Here is an 18,485-nt window from a genome sequence, read left to right as displayed (position 1 = left end):
AACTGCTCGGTGCTAAATCACTCAAACTGTAGAACCGCCCTGAATGCTTCAGGTTTCCTGGCGTTTTAGGAGTGACTGCGCTGTGTTCTGCTTGTCTTCTGTTTCCCTGAAGCTGCTGCAGGCCTGCTAGCCAGCCAGCTCTGCGTCCCTTCCTCTGGAGCTGTGACTGTCAGGAGCGAGTTGGGACAGGCAGTGCTGCGTGTGTCAACCCAAAGTTATCGTCTCTGCTCGCCAGTGTCATATTGCTGCTTTACCATGAAATGGATTAGAAAAATCCTCAATGCAGGGGTGTAACTGATATCCTTTGCCTGCCTCGAGTCCTGCCACAAAAAATAACACGTAGGCACCGCAGTGCTCTGGGATATTACCCGGTGCGATATGCCGGGCTGCAGGCAGCTCGTGCTGCTTCCCTCGGTGACAGAAGCCGCTCTGGTAGGCGAGTGGTGTGAACTGGGCACTGCTGCCGAGAGCTGGTGCGAGCTGCTGGAGGAGCAGCCAGCACTGCTACTGCTCACGGTGGGCACTTCGGCAGCAATTCTCATTGTGAGAGGTCTGCACACACGTGGTACGGGTTAATTGCCTTTTCCTGCAGGTCTGTTAGGGAAAAGGAGTATTTCTTGAGCAGAAACTGCTCGGGAGGGGAATGCCGTGCACCAGCGCTCCCTTGGCTGGGAGTTGCCTGGGCCTCTGGGCTGCTCCTTGCTGCCCTCCGCCAGCCTGGCGCGGGGCTGGCTCCGGGGCGCTGGCACGGGCGCCTGCCGAGGGAACGGCCCCGGCTCCGTCTGGCGTGTGGTGCCGCCGGGCTGTGGGCGTCTGAGGGCCCTGCTGCTGCTCGGGGAACGTCTCCGCGGCTGGAGGGGCCCAGCCCAGCCCAGCGGAGGTGACTCCGTTGGATAGGTCTTGAGGAGCTGTGAGGGGACTGTTGGTGGTGGAGTTGGCTCTTGCCACTTTTGCCCTTGACTTAGTCAAAGGATGTGATTTCTCCTCGCATCCCGTTCCTGCGGAGGATGCTGGACTTCACTGTGTGGGTTTTTTGGTTCTGGCCCCTGAGGTACCCTTGAAGGAGGAGTGAGCTCCACGCTAGGCAGGGGAAGAGCTGCGTTTTTCTCGGACTGCTGGGTCTTGGGTCTCCACCATCACCATCTAATAATTTTTCTTTGTATAAACTGTCCTTGGCTCACCTGCAAAGACAACTGTGCACTTTGACTTGCTTTTTTCTTACTACTGTAAACTATGCTGGATATTTGTGGCAAACCTATCTAACTTTTTAATCCTTTTCTTTCTTTTTTCTACAGCATTGTCCAAGATATAACAGTTGGTACAAAGGTAGGCACTTCTCACTTTTTCTCTCTTTTTACACTGCTCAGCATCTGACCTAGTTTTAGCCTCACCAAATGTCGATCTTCAGGTTTAAAGGGTTATTTCTGGTACCATGTAAATTGGTTTTAACCAGAAGGTAATTCAGTTTCATGTGCATTTAAAACTTTTATTGTGGCTCAGCACTTAGCTCTTGGCGTTTGGACATTGATTATCAACTGTCCTATAAGAACATTATTGAATTTAGAAGGCCCTTTCCCCTGCTAAAATGTCAAGCCGTGCTTGTTATTTGTGTGCCAGACAACGGTTCTCAATGGAGAAACTGGTCCCTTCTCTCATGAACTCCATTTCCTCTGTTCATGTGAATTCCTGTTCAGTTACATGTCAAAAATCCGTCTACCACAAAAAAAGGAGTGTTTTGGCTGTTGATTTTTATCTCCTGTGAGTACAGTAAATATGACCTTTACCCTTCTGGTCTCAGGTTTTGAAAGTGCAGGCCTAGCCCTGAAACTCAAAGTGCTGACAGGAGCCTCCTTATCTGTGCGGGTGGCGATAGCCGTTGTGTTCGGGAGGAAGGCACATTCCTGGGGAATGGTGAGCTGGAGTGTGCGGGACAGACTGGCACTCCCTCCTCTGTTACAGGCTTTTCATTTCCTGTGGTGGACATGGAGTGAACATCGTAGCTATTGCTCTGGGATCGGGATCACAGCGAGCTCAGCACTGCGAGCTTGTATCAGTCTGTGAATGTTGGCCTCCGAGTAGTGATCTTAGAGCTTCCTTAGCGGCCTGAATTCTGTGTTAGCGTCTCGTTGTTAAGGAAGAAACAGGGATGTGTGGGGCAGCTTGAACAGGCTGGCGAGGTGAGGCAGTGTGTGATACAGCACTCACCTGAGGGAGCTGGGGCGGTGGGAGCTCTGTTAGGTCTGCCAGCGAAGCAGAAGCACTGCAGACAACTGCTCTTAGCAAGAAGCTGCTACATTGGAAGCAGGGAGCTCGATGTGACTGCTGAGAGCACAGGCATGTTTGTTAGTGATCCACTGAACACAAAGGAGATCTACTCAGCACATGTAGGGGAAGGGCTATTCTAACTTTTCCTGGTGTGATAACCTGAATTTGAATTAATTGTAGTGACACGATGGTGTCTGGCTCTGGCTGAGAACACCATCTGCTGCAAGGAGCTCAGTGTGCCATCGAGGGAGGAGGAGAAGCTTGGTGGGACCCTCAGGTTGGTTAATAGTTCACAGCCAGTTGAAAGGAGGAGTAAGTCCTACCTGGACTGCTGTAGGGCAGTTTGACGCCTTTTCCTGTAAACTGATCGATCTAGGTAAAAGTCCCCTAAATCGGTTTGAATGTTGTGTAATCTCCAGTTTCTGCAGCTTTAAGAAGTGGTTTTATATAACCAAACTTGACCAGGAAGCTTCTGAAGCTGTAATTGTAGTCCTCTCAGTGAATCTAGAGAAGCTGCAGGATGTGGTATTGCATGCCTCATCACTCCCATCTGCGGGGCCATCGCAGTCCCAGCACAGCACAGTCAGATGTCTGAAATGAAGGCTGGGAGGAATCCTGTGCTGGCGCTTTCACTCCTCGCGCAGGACAGAGCTGTAACAGCTCTTGTGCTGGGGGTAGAAAGTGGTGAGAGAAGCTTGGGCTGACAATGAAGCTCTGGAGGCAGGCTGTGAGAAAATTGAATCAAAACGTAGGGTGGCAGAAGGAAAAGACAAGGTGACTCGTCTTGATAAAGGTAAGTTTTACAGCGTGTTTGATGGAGCCATGTTATCTGAGTGCTTAAGCAAGGCATTGGCCGTGTCAGTGTAGCTCGTGTGGTGGAGGTGGTTCTGCAGTAAGCTGTAACGTGCTCCACGGGTGCTGCCTTAGGCTGGAGTCCTGGCTGTGCACAGCGGGGAGCCAAGGGAGGGCTTCTCGTACAGCTGCCTCCCCTGCCTGCCCTGTGCTCCTGCGCTGTTAGAGAGCCTCTGGGCGCAGGACTCACGTGGAGGGAGGTGCAGGCTGCAGGAAGCGTCGCCGAGTTGGTTTTTGGTTCCTTGTTAAAAACCTCTCGGTGGTGAGTGTAAAACCTCACTGGCTACGGCTCTTCTGAAATACTGCTGTTGCTTTGGTGTGTTGCTTCCATTTCGCTCTACCTTCCTTTGGTTAGGCAGCAGTTTGGAGAGCCTGCAGGAGGTTTCTGTAACATCACAGACGCATTCCAGCGTTGTCTCTGCTAAAATAACTACGGTGGTAGAGCTCTGTTCTTCCAGTAGCATTCTTCTGATCCCTGGGGCATGGCTGAAATTGCTTCAAGGATTAACCGACCCCCCCCCACCCATTCAGAAGCAGATGTTCCTCATAATTGCTTGATAAGTTATAATGCTGTGTAATTGCAGCTTTGTGATCTGCTGACTTTATAAAACATGTACACAGAAGTGGTGTTCAGACGGGATGTACCTGGTTTGTTAGTATCCATCCAAAGCGTTGCTCACAGGAGAGCCTGCTGGCTCAGCTCCTGGGCTGGACGTGAAAATTTCCACTGGAAAACTTGGTCTGAGGTGTAAACTTGCCCATTCTTACTCTGTATGTACACAGGAACAGTGTTCTGTGCAGCTTCAAGTACTAGGAGACCGTAGTCCCCCAAAGCTGTGTCCTCTTGTGGTTTGCTTCCAGCAGCACGTTGATGCGAGAGCACCAGGCACCTTTTTAGATGTTCTTACTGTGCCTGGAGTGTCCCGAGGTTGGAGAATACTCAGGCCAGTAGGAAAAGTGCCTGTAACTTAAACCACTGCTGAGCCAATTGTCAGAGATGATTTACGGTGGCCTCTTGGTCGTCTTCCTGCTGTAAAGCATTCCGGCTGGCTACAGTCTAACTTTGAAATTGAAGACTTTGTGAAAACATGTATCGGTTTGCTCTACTTTTAAAACAAAAAAGGCAGGGTCTGGTGCCTTTTAGACTTTTCTCCCATCCTTAAGGTATGTATTACGGGTACTCCCACATGCTTACTCATTGTTTGGAGGTCTTTGTTATGTTTAGGCTCTGTAACTGAAGTCCCTGGGTGTTTTCCTCCTGGCTTTCTGCTTGAGCACTGCACTGTGCTGCCTGGGCTCGTGTTCAGCAGGGAGGGAATTGTGGCTGTTCCTGGGCTTCACGTCTAACCTAGTCCTCAGGCTCCTCAGCTTAAAGTGTGTGAATCTGTTTAGGAAGCTCATTGCAGTTCTGCTACAGGACCCTCGATACACAGCTTTCTGGAATGCCCTGCAGATCAGAAACACATGACTTGACTGACTTGACTTGTTCCTGCCCATAATTTCGTTAATATCTGGAAAGGAAGCGTGGCCTTCAGATGGAGGGACTGGATTTGGGCTCAAAGGTCTGACCCGTGCACTGTCTGAGCTGGGTGACTTTACTAGAGTATGAGCTGGGATATATCATCGGTCTTTAAGTGAAGTTGCACTTGGGCAATTAAAAATGGTTGCTGAAGAGTTCAGGCGCTGAACAATGCGGTAGTGTCTTGGTTAGGTTGAGCTCTCTCTGAAGGGTGACGCTTCCAGAAAAGTACAGTGCACGTCTGTGGCATTTGAGAAGTTAATTTTTAAAACGGGGTTTGCTAGAGTGTGATACTGGCTGCCTGCACAGGAGTGATTTGTGGTCAAGCCAGGATCTTTGCCATGGGAACAGTAATTATGGCTTCAGGCAGCAGGCCAAGAATGTTGTGAGGAAATTCCAGTCCCCTCCTATGGCTTCGGTTGGAGGCTGCAACAAGCTGGCTCTTGTGGTCGTCCTGCAGCAGGCGTGATCACACATGTGAGCCACATGCGTGCAGCGAGCACACGGCTGCTGCTTGTGCTGGGGAGGCTGCTGCCCCTAACCTGGCTGAGCTGCTGCGTGCAGGGCTCAGGCACCTGCCCTGGGTTTGTAGCCAGCTGTCCTTGCAGGGGAACGGGGGAAGTCCTCAGGTAGCTCAGGGAAACTCCCAATTCTTTGTTTAATGGAGCTGTAAGCTATTGGTAGGTGGGATGGCGACCAGAGGCAGCTATTAGAGCTGCTTAAAGCAGTTTCTCTGCAACAAATCTAAAACATTTGATGTGGAAGCTAGCTGAAATTGCATGCATTTGGAAAGGAAAGAAGCTGTGATTTCTGGTGCAGATGAAATTGTGTGAGACTTCCTAGAGAGCAATCTGTTGATAAAATGGCTGTAGAAAATTCTCGGTATTTTAATCTTAAGCCTGTTTTGCCCCCCTGTTTTTCAAATCATCACAGGTAGCAAAGTATTTCACAAATGTGAGACCAAAACCATGAAATAAAAGTCCTAAGCGCAGGGGTGGATGCTGGTCACTGCAGTGCTCGTCAAACCAGACAGTTGCCATCTCACTAGCAAGGAGGAGTGAGTGTGAACTTGAAACTCGGTGCCATGCTGGTGCAGCCATCCTTCAAGCTTCATGTGAAGCCTTGACGAGTGCTGTGCTGAGTTCAGCATGCGCGTCTTGCTAATCTCAGTGTAATTGCTTGGTTTCTGTTAAAGCAGGTCCTGGCTGTTACACAACCCTGCTGTAGGTGGGATTGAATTAGCGTGGAGTTCCTCCGAAACCCGCACGGTCGATTTGCTGTTTTCTGGATTTGGTCACAGCATTTCCATAGGCTCCATTTGTTTCAGAGTGACTCATGCAGCAGCGTTTCTTTCTGATAGTGTTTGCATTAAGCTTTATCGAGAGCCAGCCAGCTCCACTGCGATGATTTTAAGAGCTCGGGGCTGACTGCTAGTTAAGCTTCAACTTGGGAACGGTGTATCATAAAGCCTGGGTGTGTGCTATCCTACAGAGCAAGAATGACTGCATTACTTCAGTAGGGTTTAGGAATTTGGGGCTATTTAACATGGCCCCACCTTTTATTTGCTCAAAGGGCAGGTTTGTTTCGCAGGGTGTCTCCATAGCAGCTGGGGCTGAGCGAGGCAGGGAGGGGCCGGGGATCCGGCTCCACGGGCAGCCTGAGCTGAGCGCGGCGCAATCCCGTTGCGAAATCCCCCAGGTTGTGCGAGCAGCAGCTTTGATGCCTCCCTTCCTGGTGGCTCAGGCTCCAACCTGCACGGGCCGATGGAGGCCGCACCGGCTGTCGGGGCACTGCGTGCTGTAGGAGAGCAGCTTCCTGAGGAGCCGGGTTCCTTGCAGCGCTCTGACCGGCAGCCCTACCTCACGGTGCTGAGAGGTGTGCACAGTCTGAACCTCCCCGGGAAGCTTTGTGTGTCCATAAACGGTAGAGGGGGTGTCTGCATTTCAATTGGTGCATAAAAACCAGCCACGAGCCATCTGGGGGGCTGAATTTGTCCTCAACTCCTGCTTTTGGGCCTGATCAGATGAGTGATTGCACGTCCCTCAAATGGGCATGGAAGAGGGATGAACGCCAGAGCTCCTGACTTCTGCCTGGGGGCAGCAGCGCCCTGCCTCACTCAGCAGCCACTTCAGGCTCTTGAAGTTATTTTGTGTTAATCTCAGCTTTCAAACTTTCCTGGGATTGAAGGATATGCTTTTATCGCGTGTTCTTTGGAGGTGTTGTCACAAAAAGACTGTCTGCTAATGTTTTTTTACACTGCTGCACCTTTAAGTGACTACAGAATCCTTGAGGCAGGAGAGGAAAAAGGATCGTGTGGGAGGGATGCAAGCGAACCTTGCTGGCAGTGTCTTCCATGGAAGATGAAGAAAACTGGCATCATTCTTCCTAGTAGGTTAAATTTAGTTCTGTTCCTAGCTCTCGAATCTCAACAGAAAATGCTGGAATGCAGCACAATGGGTGTGAGTGATGTCATCAGACTGGATTTCTGACCAGTTTCTTTGCAAAGAAGGAGGGAATCGGGGTTTGGAAGCGCACATTCTTCAACTCCTCGGGGCCTGACGTCGTGCGGAGCCCTTGAAGCATGCTTCGGGTATGCTCAGTTCTTTGTGCTCTGACAATTCTCCGCTTTTATCAGAGCAGGGGGGGTTGTGTAAGCTTCTCAGTGATCTGTGTGTAGTTGTGTAAAACGTTCGGGGAGTCTCTTACTGGGTCCAAAACCTTTTTGCAGACGCAGGGGAGGTAGAGCAGAAGGATGAAGCTCGCAGGCTCTGGCCAGGCAGTCATGAGACTGGGCAGGGGGCGTTAATCTGAAAGGGGAACTCCTGGAGGAGCAGACCGAGGACTCTGAGCAGCACAGATCTTCAGTTTATTTTTTGGAGGGTGTGTCCAGGTGGAACTGTTACTGCCTTGCTTTTTGTGAAGGCACAGCAGCTTGCAGCTTGTGTTAAATCCCCCTTCCTTCCCGTGGAGGGGTGCTGCTCTCCTCCGCCTGCTGAAGCCATCCCGTGGTGTCAGTTCCCTAGCCAAGGCAGAGCACTGCTGCTGTGCAGGATGTGCTCAGTGGGCCAGGGATAAAGTTTCTTCTGTAGGCCTCAGGTTTGGCAGGCCTGGAGTTTGAGCTGGCCTTCAGTCGGCATTGCTTTCCCTTCCTGCATGCCCATCTTGCCATACTTTTTGTCCATTCTTGATATTTTTGCCATACGTTCTGCTTTCTGCCCATAACCTTCGCAGCCGTTAGCGTGTAGTAGTGTCACCTGTTTGTCTGTACACTCCTATTTTGGTGCTCCTCTACTTTGTGTATGTTTCCAGCCTTCTGCATAGGCAGGATGTGGTGGGTTTATTGTAATCCATTTAAAAGGAGTGTCTGGGTCTGAGGTGGATAACAAGGTACATAGGGCAGCTGAGAATTCCTGCAGTACCTCAAGGTGTGCTGGTGGAAGCTGAGATAATTTCTGGCTTTCTTAACTCCCCGCTGCGGTTAAGTTTAGGTAATATCCTAGTGAAAAAGAGGCAGTTTGTAATTGAATGAATTAACGATTGCTTTTTAAGCTGGGAAAGCCTAGACTGGTTCAAAATTCTTACTTGTTTGTTAAAACTTCCTTTTAAAGCAAAGACAACAGAGCTTGGGGGATAGCTGAGGACATAACTTCAGAAAATATGGGATGTTGGGATTCTGCCTGGCAGATTTTCCTGAGTTAGGGAAGGGAGCTCAAGTATTGATAGCAGCCCTGCACGGAGCATGAGTGTGTTATTAAATTAATGCAGCTTGAGCAACAGGCCCTTTGTAGCCGTGAGTGTTGCAGACAAAAGGAGGCTGCTGTCATAGAAACGCTCCCGGGCGGCGTGTTACCTGTCAGCAACGTGTCCACGCGGTGATTTTGGGGGCAGAAGCAGCCGTACCCTGGACTAGGTAAGATTTGGCGATGCCGCTTTAAAAATGGTGTATTTCCTGTAAGTGGGAAGAGATTTGTTAGCTCAGATGGAGGGGTCTGGAGGGCGGTGTTACTGTCAGCGTGCTGCTGTTGGTGGCGATCTCTTCATAAAAACACCGCTGCAACAGAGCTGCCTGAGCAGAACTGCCCACAGACATTGGTGTCTGCTGCGAGCAGGGCTGCTGGCCTCACGATGGGAGATGGGAGAGCCGTGTCTCTGCGTGCGGCACGACCGGGCCTCCCCGGGGCATGGGGAGAACAAAGGTGGAGGAGTGCTGCGGGGTGACCCTGCCTCTTCCTTCCCACCCTGGTTTTACACTTAAAAGATAACCGAATAATATCATAATGCTTCAGAATCCATACCCCTTGTAGGGCTCCTCCAATAAAGCCCCAAATACCCAACACCCGTTTTTGTTGGTGGTGAGCAGCTCACCTTTAAAGTGAAATCTTTGAGGCAGCCAGGCTTGGTTTGTTTCTTCTGGGCCTACTGAAGTAGGTTGCTTTGTGTGGAGCAGTGTAATTTATTTGTGACGTGGTTTTGAAGAAAAGGCACTGAAGTGTGTGGGAAGAGCTCCTGGTGATCACTGCAGCTCTGAAGGATCCCTCCCGCAGCTCGTGGCGGGGCGTGCAGGCTGAGTGGCTGTGCCCAGTTTACCTTGGGTTAGGTCCTTCCAGAAAGCAACCATCGCTGGAGGTTCCTTGCAGTTAGGAGGTGAGCCCTGATGAGCAGCGAGATGGCCGCTGGGGAAAGCAGCAGCTGGGGCAGTCTGCTGCTGGTGAGGAGAGCTTGCCAGCACTGCCTGCCCTGTGGCTGTGCTGCTGGCCCCTAACCCGAGCCTGCACCTCCTGGGTGTGTACTGGAAAAGGGGTTCTGAGGGCTCTGGAGTGGCGTCGGTCCAAGCGCACGGTGCTGTGCGGGGTCTGAAGTTCCCTTGTGTAGAGGAAAGGCCTCGGAGTCGTGGCTGTCCAACTGCTTTGGTCGTCCCCCTCTGTTTGCACGTACTTCCAGCTGGGAAGCTTACAAATTGCCTGCTGCTGCTTTTGATGTCGAACAATCATCCCCCTCTGCCTCCTGGCTCTGGTCACAGCGGGCAGCAGAGACTGTCTCCAAGATAAGAGGGGAGTGGATTTGAAATGCTCTTTCATTAAAGAAACACTGACATGTGGAAACGAGCAGCAGTGAGCACTCCGAGTGCTGCGAGTAGATCTGTAAATATGCAGGAAAACGTTTATTCCAAACAAGCCATTAGGAAAGTTGAATTCAGGAAACTTGTGTTCTTTCCCCAGTCACACAAACATTTGTTTTTAGGCTGTAGTTTCCTAGCGTCAGATACGTGGCTGCTCGTAGCACTTCGCGGGGAGCGAGGGGCTGGCCGTGTGCTCTCACAGACACCTTGCTTCATGCTGGGAGTGCTGCAGCCGGGTCCGTCCTGAGCTTTACGAGTGCCTGAAGAACTCTTTGGGAGCTGAAGGCCCATTAGGGCCTGATGCAAGCGGTTTCATTAGGCCAATAAACACGGCCTGCACGGGGAGGTTTGCTTGCTGCTGGGCGGCTCTTGGAAATAGCTGCTGGTCGCATCCCAGCCGCGGGAAGTCGGCTGGCTGGGGCGCACGAAGGCTTGCAGCAGGCTGGTGGATTCCTTTGCCTTGGGATTACGCGTTAATTTGTCATCAAAAGGATGGGCTCGCAGTATAATAGCCTCCCAGACTAGCTTGCCTCTTGCTTGGACTCAGGAATCCCAGTGCTAATTAGAGCAGCTGTTAAAAGGCCTATTGCTAATTAGCACTTTGTGAGAGGGAGACACTGCTGGGTGGGTGCTGCCTTTGGAGGGCCTGGGCAGTGGGGGCAGGTGACCAGCAGTAGTGCACCAAGCAGGGTGTTGGAACCCTGCCTAATTTCCCCTCCTCAGTACATCAAAGTCCTCGAGCTCGTCTTTGAAGAGGCAGCAGCGAGTTGTCAGACGAGAAATTCAAGATTTGAAGAAGAAAAGGAAAAAAAAAAAGCAAAACCGCCACCCAAACCCCTCTGTCTGTAACTCGCTGTTCTGGGGCTCCTCTGTGACCTACTTTCCCAACCTGTTCGCTGGAGCGGCAGCAGAGCCTTTGTTATCTCGCAGATACTGTTACTGCAGGGCCACCAGATACGGGGCTCGGGGGGCGATAGGGTTTCTGGTGGCCGCGGTGTGCAGCAGGGCATGTTTCCATCCAGGTGCCTGGAGTTAGCAGAGGGATGAGCTTGGTTGTTTTTTTCTGCTGGTAGAGGTCTTCTGGTGTGACACTGTAAAAATCGTTTTGGAAGCTACGAGAAAGTGCTTCTGGAGCTGGATTTCTGTTACTGAGTTTGCTTGCTGCTTGCAGTGAGCTTTGAGGTCTTCTCTGTAGCTTGTTTGAAATTCTTACTGATTTTAAGTGGCGTTTGTGTAAGCATAGATCGTGCTAAGAAGTAATTTGTTGTAGTGTTTGCTTCTTGCCTTAGTAATGCTTTTTTCATACTTCCTCCTTAGGTTAGCACGGTGTTGTGGTCAGTGCAGGGAACGCTGCAGTGAACTGCAATGTCTTACAGTGATCTGCTCGAGGTTGGTTAGCATTATTTTCAGGGAGTGAAGGGAAATGCTAAGCTCCTGCACTTCCCTGCCCGTATGCCAATAGAAGGAATTAGACCATGCCTCCAGCTACTAAAAGGCCCAGAATAAATGCATTTCTGTGAATTCTGGTATCAGTTTGGGCAGTGTAATTCCAGTAGGAGCAGTTTGTTCTAGCTTTTGATCAAACATTTTGTTCTTCCATAGTCAAAATGTATGACACTGCAGGATGGAAAAAAAATCAAAGATGTTGGCATGCTCTGAGCATCTCGTTCTGCAAGCAGCCACGACTTTAGCAATAAGCTCCTAGTACAAAATTAAGGATGTGACCAGATTTTGTACCTGTGATACTCAGGTTTCTCCACTTCAGAATGCTTGTCTGCGTCCTCCGACTGGAGTGTGCTTACTGAGGCTTTTACTGTTGTCCTAGAAGAGTGCAAACTATTGTGTTCCTACTCCTATAAATAATAAAAGTAGATCTTTCCTGGGAGCTTCACTTTCTTGATTTCCCCCCCCCCCCCCCCGCCATTTTCTGGGGGGAGGAAGGGGAAGAGTTGCATTTCTTTCAATTCTCAGCATCTCCAAGTTGCGTTGTCTCACAGTTGCTGGAAAATGGCATCTTTGACCAAATGCATTGTAACTTGTCTTTTGCTCAAGACTTCTGTGATCTTGGTAACCCCCCATAAAATGGCTGCTCTCACCGTAATGAACGGCATTAGGAATTGATGAGGAGGTGAGACCTACCTGTTCTGCTGTTTCAGATCAGCTACAGCGTTCTAGCTTAACTTAAAAGAACGAAAATGTCATCTGACAGCAGTAGTCAAGTCCTTTTTTCTTAAGGAAAAAATGTGAATGTCAGTGCATGACGCTTGATTCAGTGGCTTCAAACAACTCAGCAATGCCTCAGCTCCTTGAGACTCCCAGTGCTTAGCTGTTGGGTAGTGCTACTCAGTTACTAAATTGGATCTTACTTATGTTTAATTTATGATGACAATGAGGCTGACTGTCAGTATATTTTCACTTCTGTTCAGCTTCTCTACAACTTAATCTCAATTGTTTTTCTGCTTTCAGAATACCTGAATAGGATTTAGTAAAGATGCTGTCAGTTTACCTTTCTTCTTTTCTTTTCCAGCGGGGATCTGACGAGCTTTTCTCTACTTGTGTTACTAACGGACCCTTTATCATGAGCAGCAACTCTTCTTCTGCAGGTAATATTGCCCATAAGAAAAGAGTAACATGAAAAATACTGTACTATGAGGTCTGGTTTTACTTTATCTTAATTTTTAAATCTCTATTTTTAATACTTATTGAGCCTGTTGTAAGATGGTGCTGAATAGTAAGTCTCTGCCCTGTACTTTTAAGGTTTACAGACTGAAAAATTGTTGCAGGACAGTTGCTGAAATGATTTTTACAGCATTAGAATGTGCAGGTTTTGCTGTTGACTCAAAGCACAGGTGAATTTAATGTAGGATTGTTTTGTCTGTGTATATCAATTTGTTGTTATTTAGGAGTCTTACACCATCTAGAGGTTAGTAATCCCTTGCAAGACAGAATTCTTAGGTGCTGAGTCCAGAACTTTGCCTTCTGTGCTTGCCAGTGCCATGAAATGCCTCTGAGGCCCTTACTGTTTTGGCTGTAGCTTCCCTGCCAGACTGTATCAGCTAATGTCTGGTATTGTGCTGCTGGTAGTCTTTGCTGTATGTATAATCCAGCTGATCTAAAGTTACATTTGAGTCGTATTGTTTGTTTTAGTGTCACTTGATCTAAGAAGTCCCTTTCAAAGTGCTTCGTTGCTAAGAATATGTCAAAGTGAAAAGGAACAAAGCAGCAGTCTAAAATTAATGGCTCAGACCTACATGGAATAGAGTTGTGGGTGGGGTTGTGTATGTACTGTAAACAGGCTGTAAAATGGCCACTGGAGAGTTGATTCCATTGCACTGGCATTCAGCTACGTCACTCGCATTCGTGTAATTTGAAAAATGAGTAAAACCATGTGTATTCAGACTCTGGGTAAGTTAGACCATGGAATTTCTCTGTAACAGCAGTAACTGAGGGGGGAGCACCATATGTCAGAAGTGGTAGGTATGTGTATGTTGCAAGGAACTTGCTCTTCTAAGCAGTGACTTTTTTTTTTTTTTTTACAGCTAATGGAAACGACAGCAAAAAATTCAAAGGTGACAGTAGAAGTGCTGGGGTCCCGTCCCGAGTAATCCACGTCCGTAAACTGCCCAGTGACGTTACGGAGGCAGAGGTCATTTCTTTGGGCTTACCTTTTGGCAAGGTCACCAATCTTCTAATGTTGAAAGGAAAAAATCAGGTACTGTTCCTAACTGAAAGCAGAGATTGTCAAAGACTTGTCATCTTGTCAAAGATTCTGTCATCAGTAAACCAGATCTAAGTTGCTTGAACAACAGTGGTGCATTAGGAGTCAATAACTTCTGCATGCTATGTTTTACTTCTCCACCATTGTCCCATGAGCTGTAGAAAATACTATTTTCAGACTGCATGGAGCAAGTCCGTAATTACTGGTTGTCATTTATAATTAGCATTATGCTTGGTTTTAAATTACAGACCAGGTAAACGACTTGGACAGCAGTGCTGTGAGTCGGCCTCTTTCACTCAAGTTAGCTTGGTAGTTGAGTAACCACCAGTGTGACTTTGCATATTAAGGACACCTTTACAGGTACAGAAAATGAACCAGGCAAAGCTGAAACACTCTTGGGTAATGCAGAAGGTGTGCACTAGTTTGGTAACTAAAATCGTCTCACAAATTAAGGAGTAAAAAAGCAAGCCAACTTTAATCATCACTTAAAATACTACGTCTTTAATCTTATTATGAAAATGCGCCTCTGATATGTTGCGTGGTATGATTATATGTAAGTACTTAATGTAATGACTCGCTACGATCCCTTGCATTCTTGTTCTGAAGTAGAGGAGACCATAAAGGTGTGGAACAATGAGTAGGCTTACAGCTCTGCAGAGAAGTACGGAAAGTTGCTTAATGTAATGTGTAAGTGCTCAGAGTCTGGGTTATTGCTCTGTTCTGGTGTTCCTGCAGATGTTTCCGTGGTTGCCAGTTAACTAAGGGTAGTGTAAAGATCTTAGGGCCACTGAAACCTTACATTAATGTCAGTCTGGTGTGCGAATGTGTGGAAATCAATGCTTTTTGTTTCAACTGCAAGTTCCTCCTGAATTTATCAACCATGTGCTATCGCTGAGTGTTACGTTGTCTCCTAGTGTGAGCTGCTTTAGAAAGATGTTGAATTGATTGATTTGGCTTTCTGTTCAGGCTTTCATAGAAATGAATACAGAGGAGGCAGCCAACACCATGGTAAACTACTACACCACAGTCACTCCAGTCCTTCGAAGCCAGCCCATCTATATCCAGTTCTCCAACCACAAGGAGCTGAAGACAGACAACTCTCCAAACCAAGCAGTTAGTTCTTCTTTACCTTGTGCTGGTGGGAGGGGCGGACAGTTCTCAGCTGATGATTTTGCTGCTGGTTTCAAGAAACTTGGTTTAACTATGAAAGTATTAAAAAGCATGCTGATTTCCTGTGAAAGTGTGGATATAAATGTTTCTCATCTAGGTTCTAATAGACTGCTTTCAGCGTGGGTGCTTTTGATTGCCTCTTTCCCCTCGCTAGTAGTTTTTCATTTGCTACTTTGACTTCTACCACAAGCTTGTAGTTCATGGAATAAGGTCTCCAAATAACAGCTTTTGTCCAAAGTCCCAGCAGACTGTTAAATGAGCTGCTAAAACTGCCTTGATGTTGGGAAGAACATGCATAGGAAATATGAGATCATGAGGAAGTGTTTAGCATTCTTCAATTAGAAACAGTAACTGAATGCATACAGACATGATTAATTTCTGGTGCTTTAAAAATGCTTCTAATACTTGAAAGTTTTATATAAAAAGCTATAATGGGGCAGAAATTGTACCTGTCATAGAGTATTTGCTACTGACAAGTGCTATCTTTCAGGCAGGCAGAACTTTAATACAGTGGTTCTTAATACTTTGTCAGGACTATCTAGACTTCATGTGCAGATGTGCTCTGCATGGCATAAAAAGTTCACTTCTTTTGTCTCAGCTGCTCTTGGCAATGTTTCAGGACAGGAACACTGGAAATAAGTTCAAGTTACTTGTGCCTCCTTATCAGGGTTGGCTGCCCAATACACCCAGTTTGCCTCCTCTCACTTTTCAGTCTGATTTACATCAGGATCAGAGCCTCTAATGCTGTGCAGATGGCACACCGCTGCTTGGTTCATCTAACTAGAATTTGGTGCACAAGTGAGCGCGGTGTTGTACGCAGAAGGGTATGCTCACAGGAACCTGCAAGTCCATTTCCACTTCTGCATCCCTGTAGCAGCTGTGCATAAATCTTTTAGTTTTAGTCAGCTTCTGTAGTATTCTGGAGATAGTGGTTCATTCCAGAAGAGCCTAGTTTTACCTCTCCTAAACACCGGAATAATCTTGCTCCATTGGTAGGTGCTGAGCAATATTTTAGCAGTAGCATAAGTACTTCATGCTTTACATAGGTTGTATTCTTGCTTTGCTGTTATTGATGGGGTGGCGTCCTATTGCCCATGTTTAAAATGTGCTGAAATCATTGTGTCCACAGCCTTAGGAACAGTAAATTGCTACCTGGGTTTCTGCTCTTCTGTACTATGCAGTTGGGGATCTCAAAAGCTGAATGTGTGTTTTTGCAAGCAGGAATGTCAGTCTAACAGGATGTTTGGTTCTGCAGCGTGCCCAAGCAGCTCTGCAAGCAGTGAATTCTGTTCAGTCGGGAAACCTGGCGCTGTCAGCCTCTGCTGCAGCTGTTGATGCAGGAATGGCAATGGCTGGCCAGAGCCCTGTCCTGAGGATCATTGTTGAGAATCTCTTCTATCCTGTCACTCTAGATGTTCTGCATCAGGTAAAACATGCCAATGCTTCTTGAAGAGTGTCCTGGAGGAAAGGGTAGTACCAAATATGGAATTATTGTATTCTAAGTGCTGGTGTTCTAACAGCATGTGTTTTTATCCGTAAAGCAAGTTCTGGGAAGAGCAGCTTTGAGCATAGCTGTTAGATTTCTACTTTCTAGACACCCTGACGCATACAATGAGGTTCATCTATTTTTGGTCCCAATCTGGCCAGATTTTAATTTCCAGAGATTTGCTGGCCCATTTTAGTTGGACTGCAACCTGGTAACAGTAGAAAAGACCAATATTTACCTCTTCAAAACTGCTCTTCATATTCTAGTCATACTCTAGCTCTGGTTTTGTGGAAGTAGTTGCTAAGCATCGTTGTGGGAGGTAGAGGGAAACAAATGCAGTATATACAAATCATTTAGGCAGTAGCCTATTTGGAAAGTTTATTCCTGCTGCCCACTATGGTTGCTTAACTTAATCTTCATGTTCAAAATGCAAGCTTGACTGCATTTAAGAATCCCTAAAATTCTGGAAAGTGTTCCAGTTTATGAAGGTGTGTATGAATCCTCCTGTATAAGATTTCATGACAAACTGAAAGCTTCATTAAGGATGCACTTCAGTAATACTGTCACTTTTTCTAGTCAGATGCTATGATGTAAGATAAACAATGCTTGATGCAGTTTAAAACCTTACGTTTTTGAGTTGGAAAGCTAACAGGGTGATGGGATAACTTACCGTTTCTGCTTTCAATAATGGAGGTGAAATATGAAGCTCTATTACTGGAAATGAGGTAACGACGCATGCAAATATTATCTTGCAGATTTTTTCCAAATTTGGTACAGTCTTGAAAATCATCACATTCACAAAGAACAACCAATTTCAGGCTCTGTTACAATATGCTGACCCAATGAGTGCTCAGCATGCCAAACTGGTGAGTAATATGTTTGCAGTGCTAAACACCTGAATTATTCAAAATTCTAAGCTTGTTTTTGTTAATCTAAAACAAATGTACCTGGGCATATTAGGCTTACGTGAGCATTACCCTACTGGCAGATTGCATGTGCAGGTGGGAGGGAAATTCACCACCAAGGCCAGTATGGTGTAACCTGGGTGAATGCTGAAGGGAATAGACTGGTGTGATGCTAACTCCATGCAAAGCAAGATGCCTGCCTGTCCTTGGGTACAGCACTACCTGGAATGATGGAACACCACCTCTCTTCAGAGATCTGTTACTGTGACATATAACATAAATACATCTCGGATTTAAAAACTGATTTCTTTCCTTGCAGTCGCTGGATGGACAGAACATCTACAATGCCTGTTGTACACTGCGCATAGATTTCTCAAAGCTCACAAGTCTCAACGTAAAATACAATAATGATAAAAGCAGAGATTACACACGGCCAGACCTACCTTCTGGGGATAACCAGCCCTCTCTCGATCAGACCATGGCAGCTGCTTTTGGTGAGAATTCTTAGAGTGGGAGTAGGACAAATGTAACTGATACTTCTGTCAGTTGGGGAAAAGAAGGGGATGTAAGCCTAGTATATTTGGTCATGTATAATTTTATAATATAGTGTGATTGAGAAATTTTGGAATCACTGAATCTGACTAGTGCAAAATACTAGCATGTACGTATGGTTGTGGGTGCACATTGCTGCTTTGAATGCTATTTTTTATTCGTGAGGACTGTTTTAACATGTTACCAGCTGTCTGGGCTTCTAGTGCCATCTGCTGTTCTGACTACAATACAGACAGCAATAATTTGGGGTGCTGTAACCCATACTTTGAAAACTACTGTGTTTAAACAATTATGGGACCTGCTAGCTTGTGTTGAGGCCAACAGGTAACTTCTGCTAGCTGCCAGACCAGTGGAGTTGGAGAAATATTCTTGTCATTTCTTGAAGACATTCAGTATTGTTTGAGACATTTTTTACTTAGTGGTTATGGTTTAGCTTCCAGCTAAATCTTTGTTGAAGGACTTACGGAGACGTTACAGCTCAGTCTAGAGTTTAATTGCTGTTGGCCCTCTATGTATAATGTGTATGTCTTTCCCAGGTGCTCCAGGAATAATCTCTGCCTCTCCATATGCGGGGGCTGGCTTTCCTCCTACCTTTGCAATTCCTCAGGCTGCAGGTACTGTACTTCGTAAGTTGGAATTTTCTATAGGTTCTCTGGTTGTTGCTAAAGCATCTTGATGTTTTAGAGCTGAGTAGTGATGGGGGGGCTAGTCATGGGAATCTGAAGTGCTGGCATTTGGCATGTGAGTGAATGGTGTTTCAGTACGTAATCTCAACTCGGAATGTGAGTGTAGCTGTAGCTACTCTGCCTCAGCTATATTCACATGGAGAGAAGAAAACCTGAATGTGAGAGTTCATAAAGGCAGAATTTAAAATTATTGAGAAACTCAGGGGAGGATAT

General features: G+C 47.1%; 1 protein-coding gene across 3 annotated transcripts in view; it reads left to right on the top strand.

Annotated features, from left to right (window-relative positions):
- The window catches only part of PTBP1 (polypyrimidine tract binding protein 1), a 29,944-nt gene that overhangs the window by 2,676 nt on the left and 8,783 nt on the right, over positions 1-18,485 (top strand). The window contains exons 2-9 of one of the 3 annotated variants that reach the window (XM_082780010.1): positions 1,296-1,326; positions 12,283-12,358; positions 13,295-13,467; positions 14,440-14,586; positions 15,899-16,069; positions 16,885-16,995; positions 17,354-17,528; positions 18,123-18,200. In XM_082780010.1, the coding sequence (XP_082636136.1) occupies positions 1,296-1,326; positions 12,283-12,358; positions 13,295-13,467; positions 14,440-14,586; positions 15,899-16,069; positions 16,885-16,995; positions 17,354-17,528; positions 18,123-18,200 (962 nt within the window). Of the gene's footprint in view, positions 1-1,295; positions 1,327-12,282; positions 12,359-13,294; positions 13,468-14,439; positions 14,587-15,898; positions 16,070-16,884; positions 16,996-17,353; positions 17,529-18,122; positions 18,213-18,485 lie in introns of all 3 variants that reach the window. The other 2 variants (XM_082780009.1, XM_082780011.1) reach the window with 2 other exon arrangements.

This window comes from Aythya marila, assembly GCF_965140915.1.
Source record: "Aythya marila genome assembly, chromosome: 27".
Classification (NCBI taxonomy): Eukaryota; Metazoa; Chordata; class Aves; order Anseriformes; family Anatidae; genus Aythya; species Aythya marila.
This window is presented reverse-complemented; position numbering and strand designations above follow the sequence as displayed.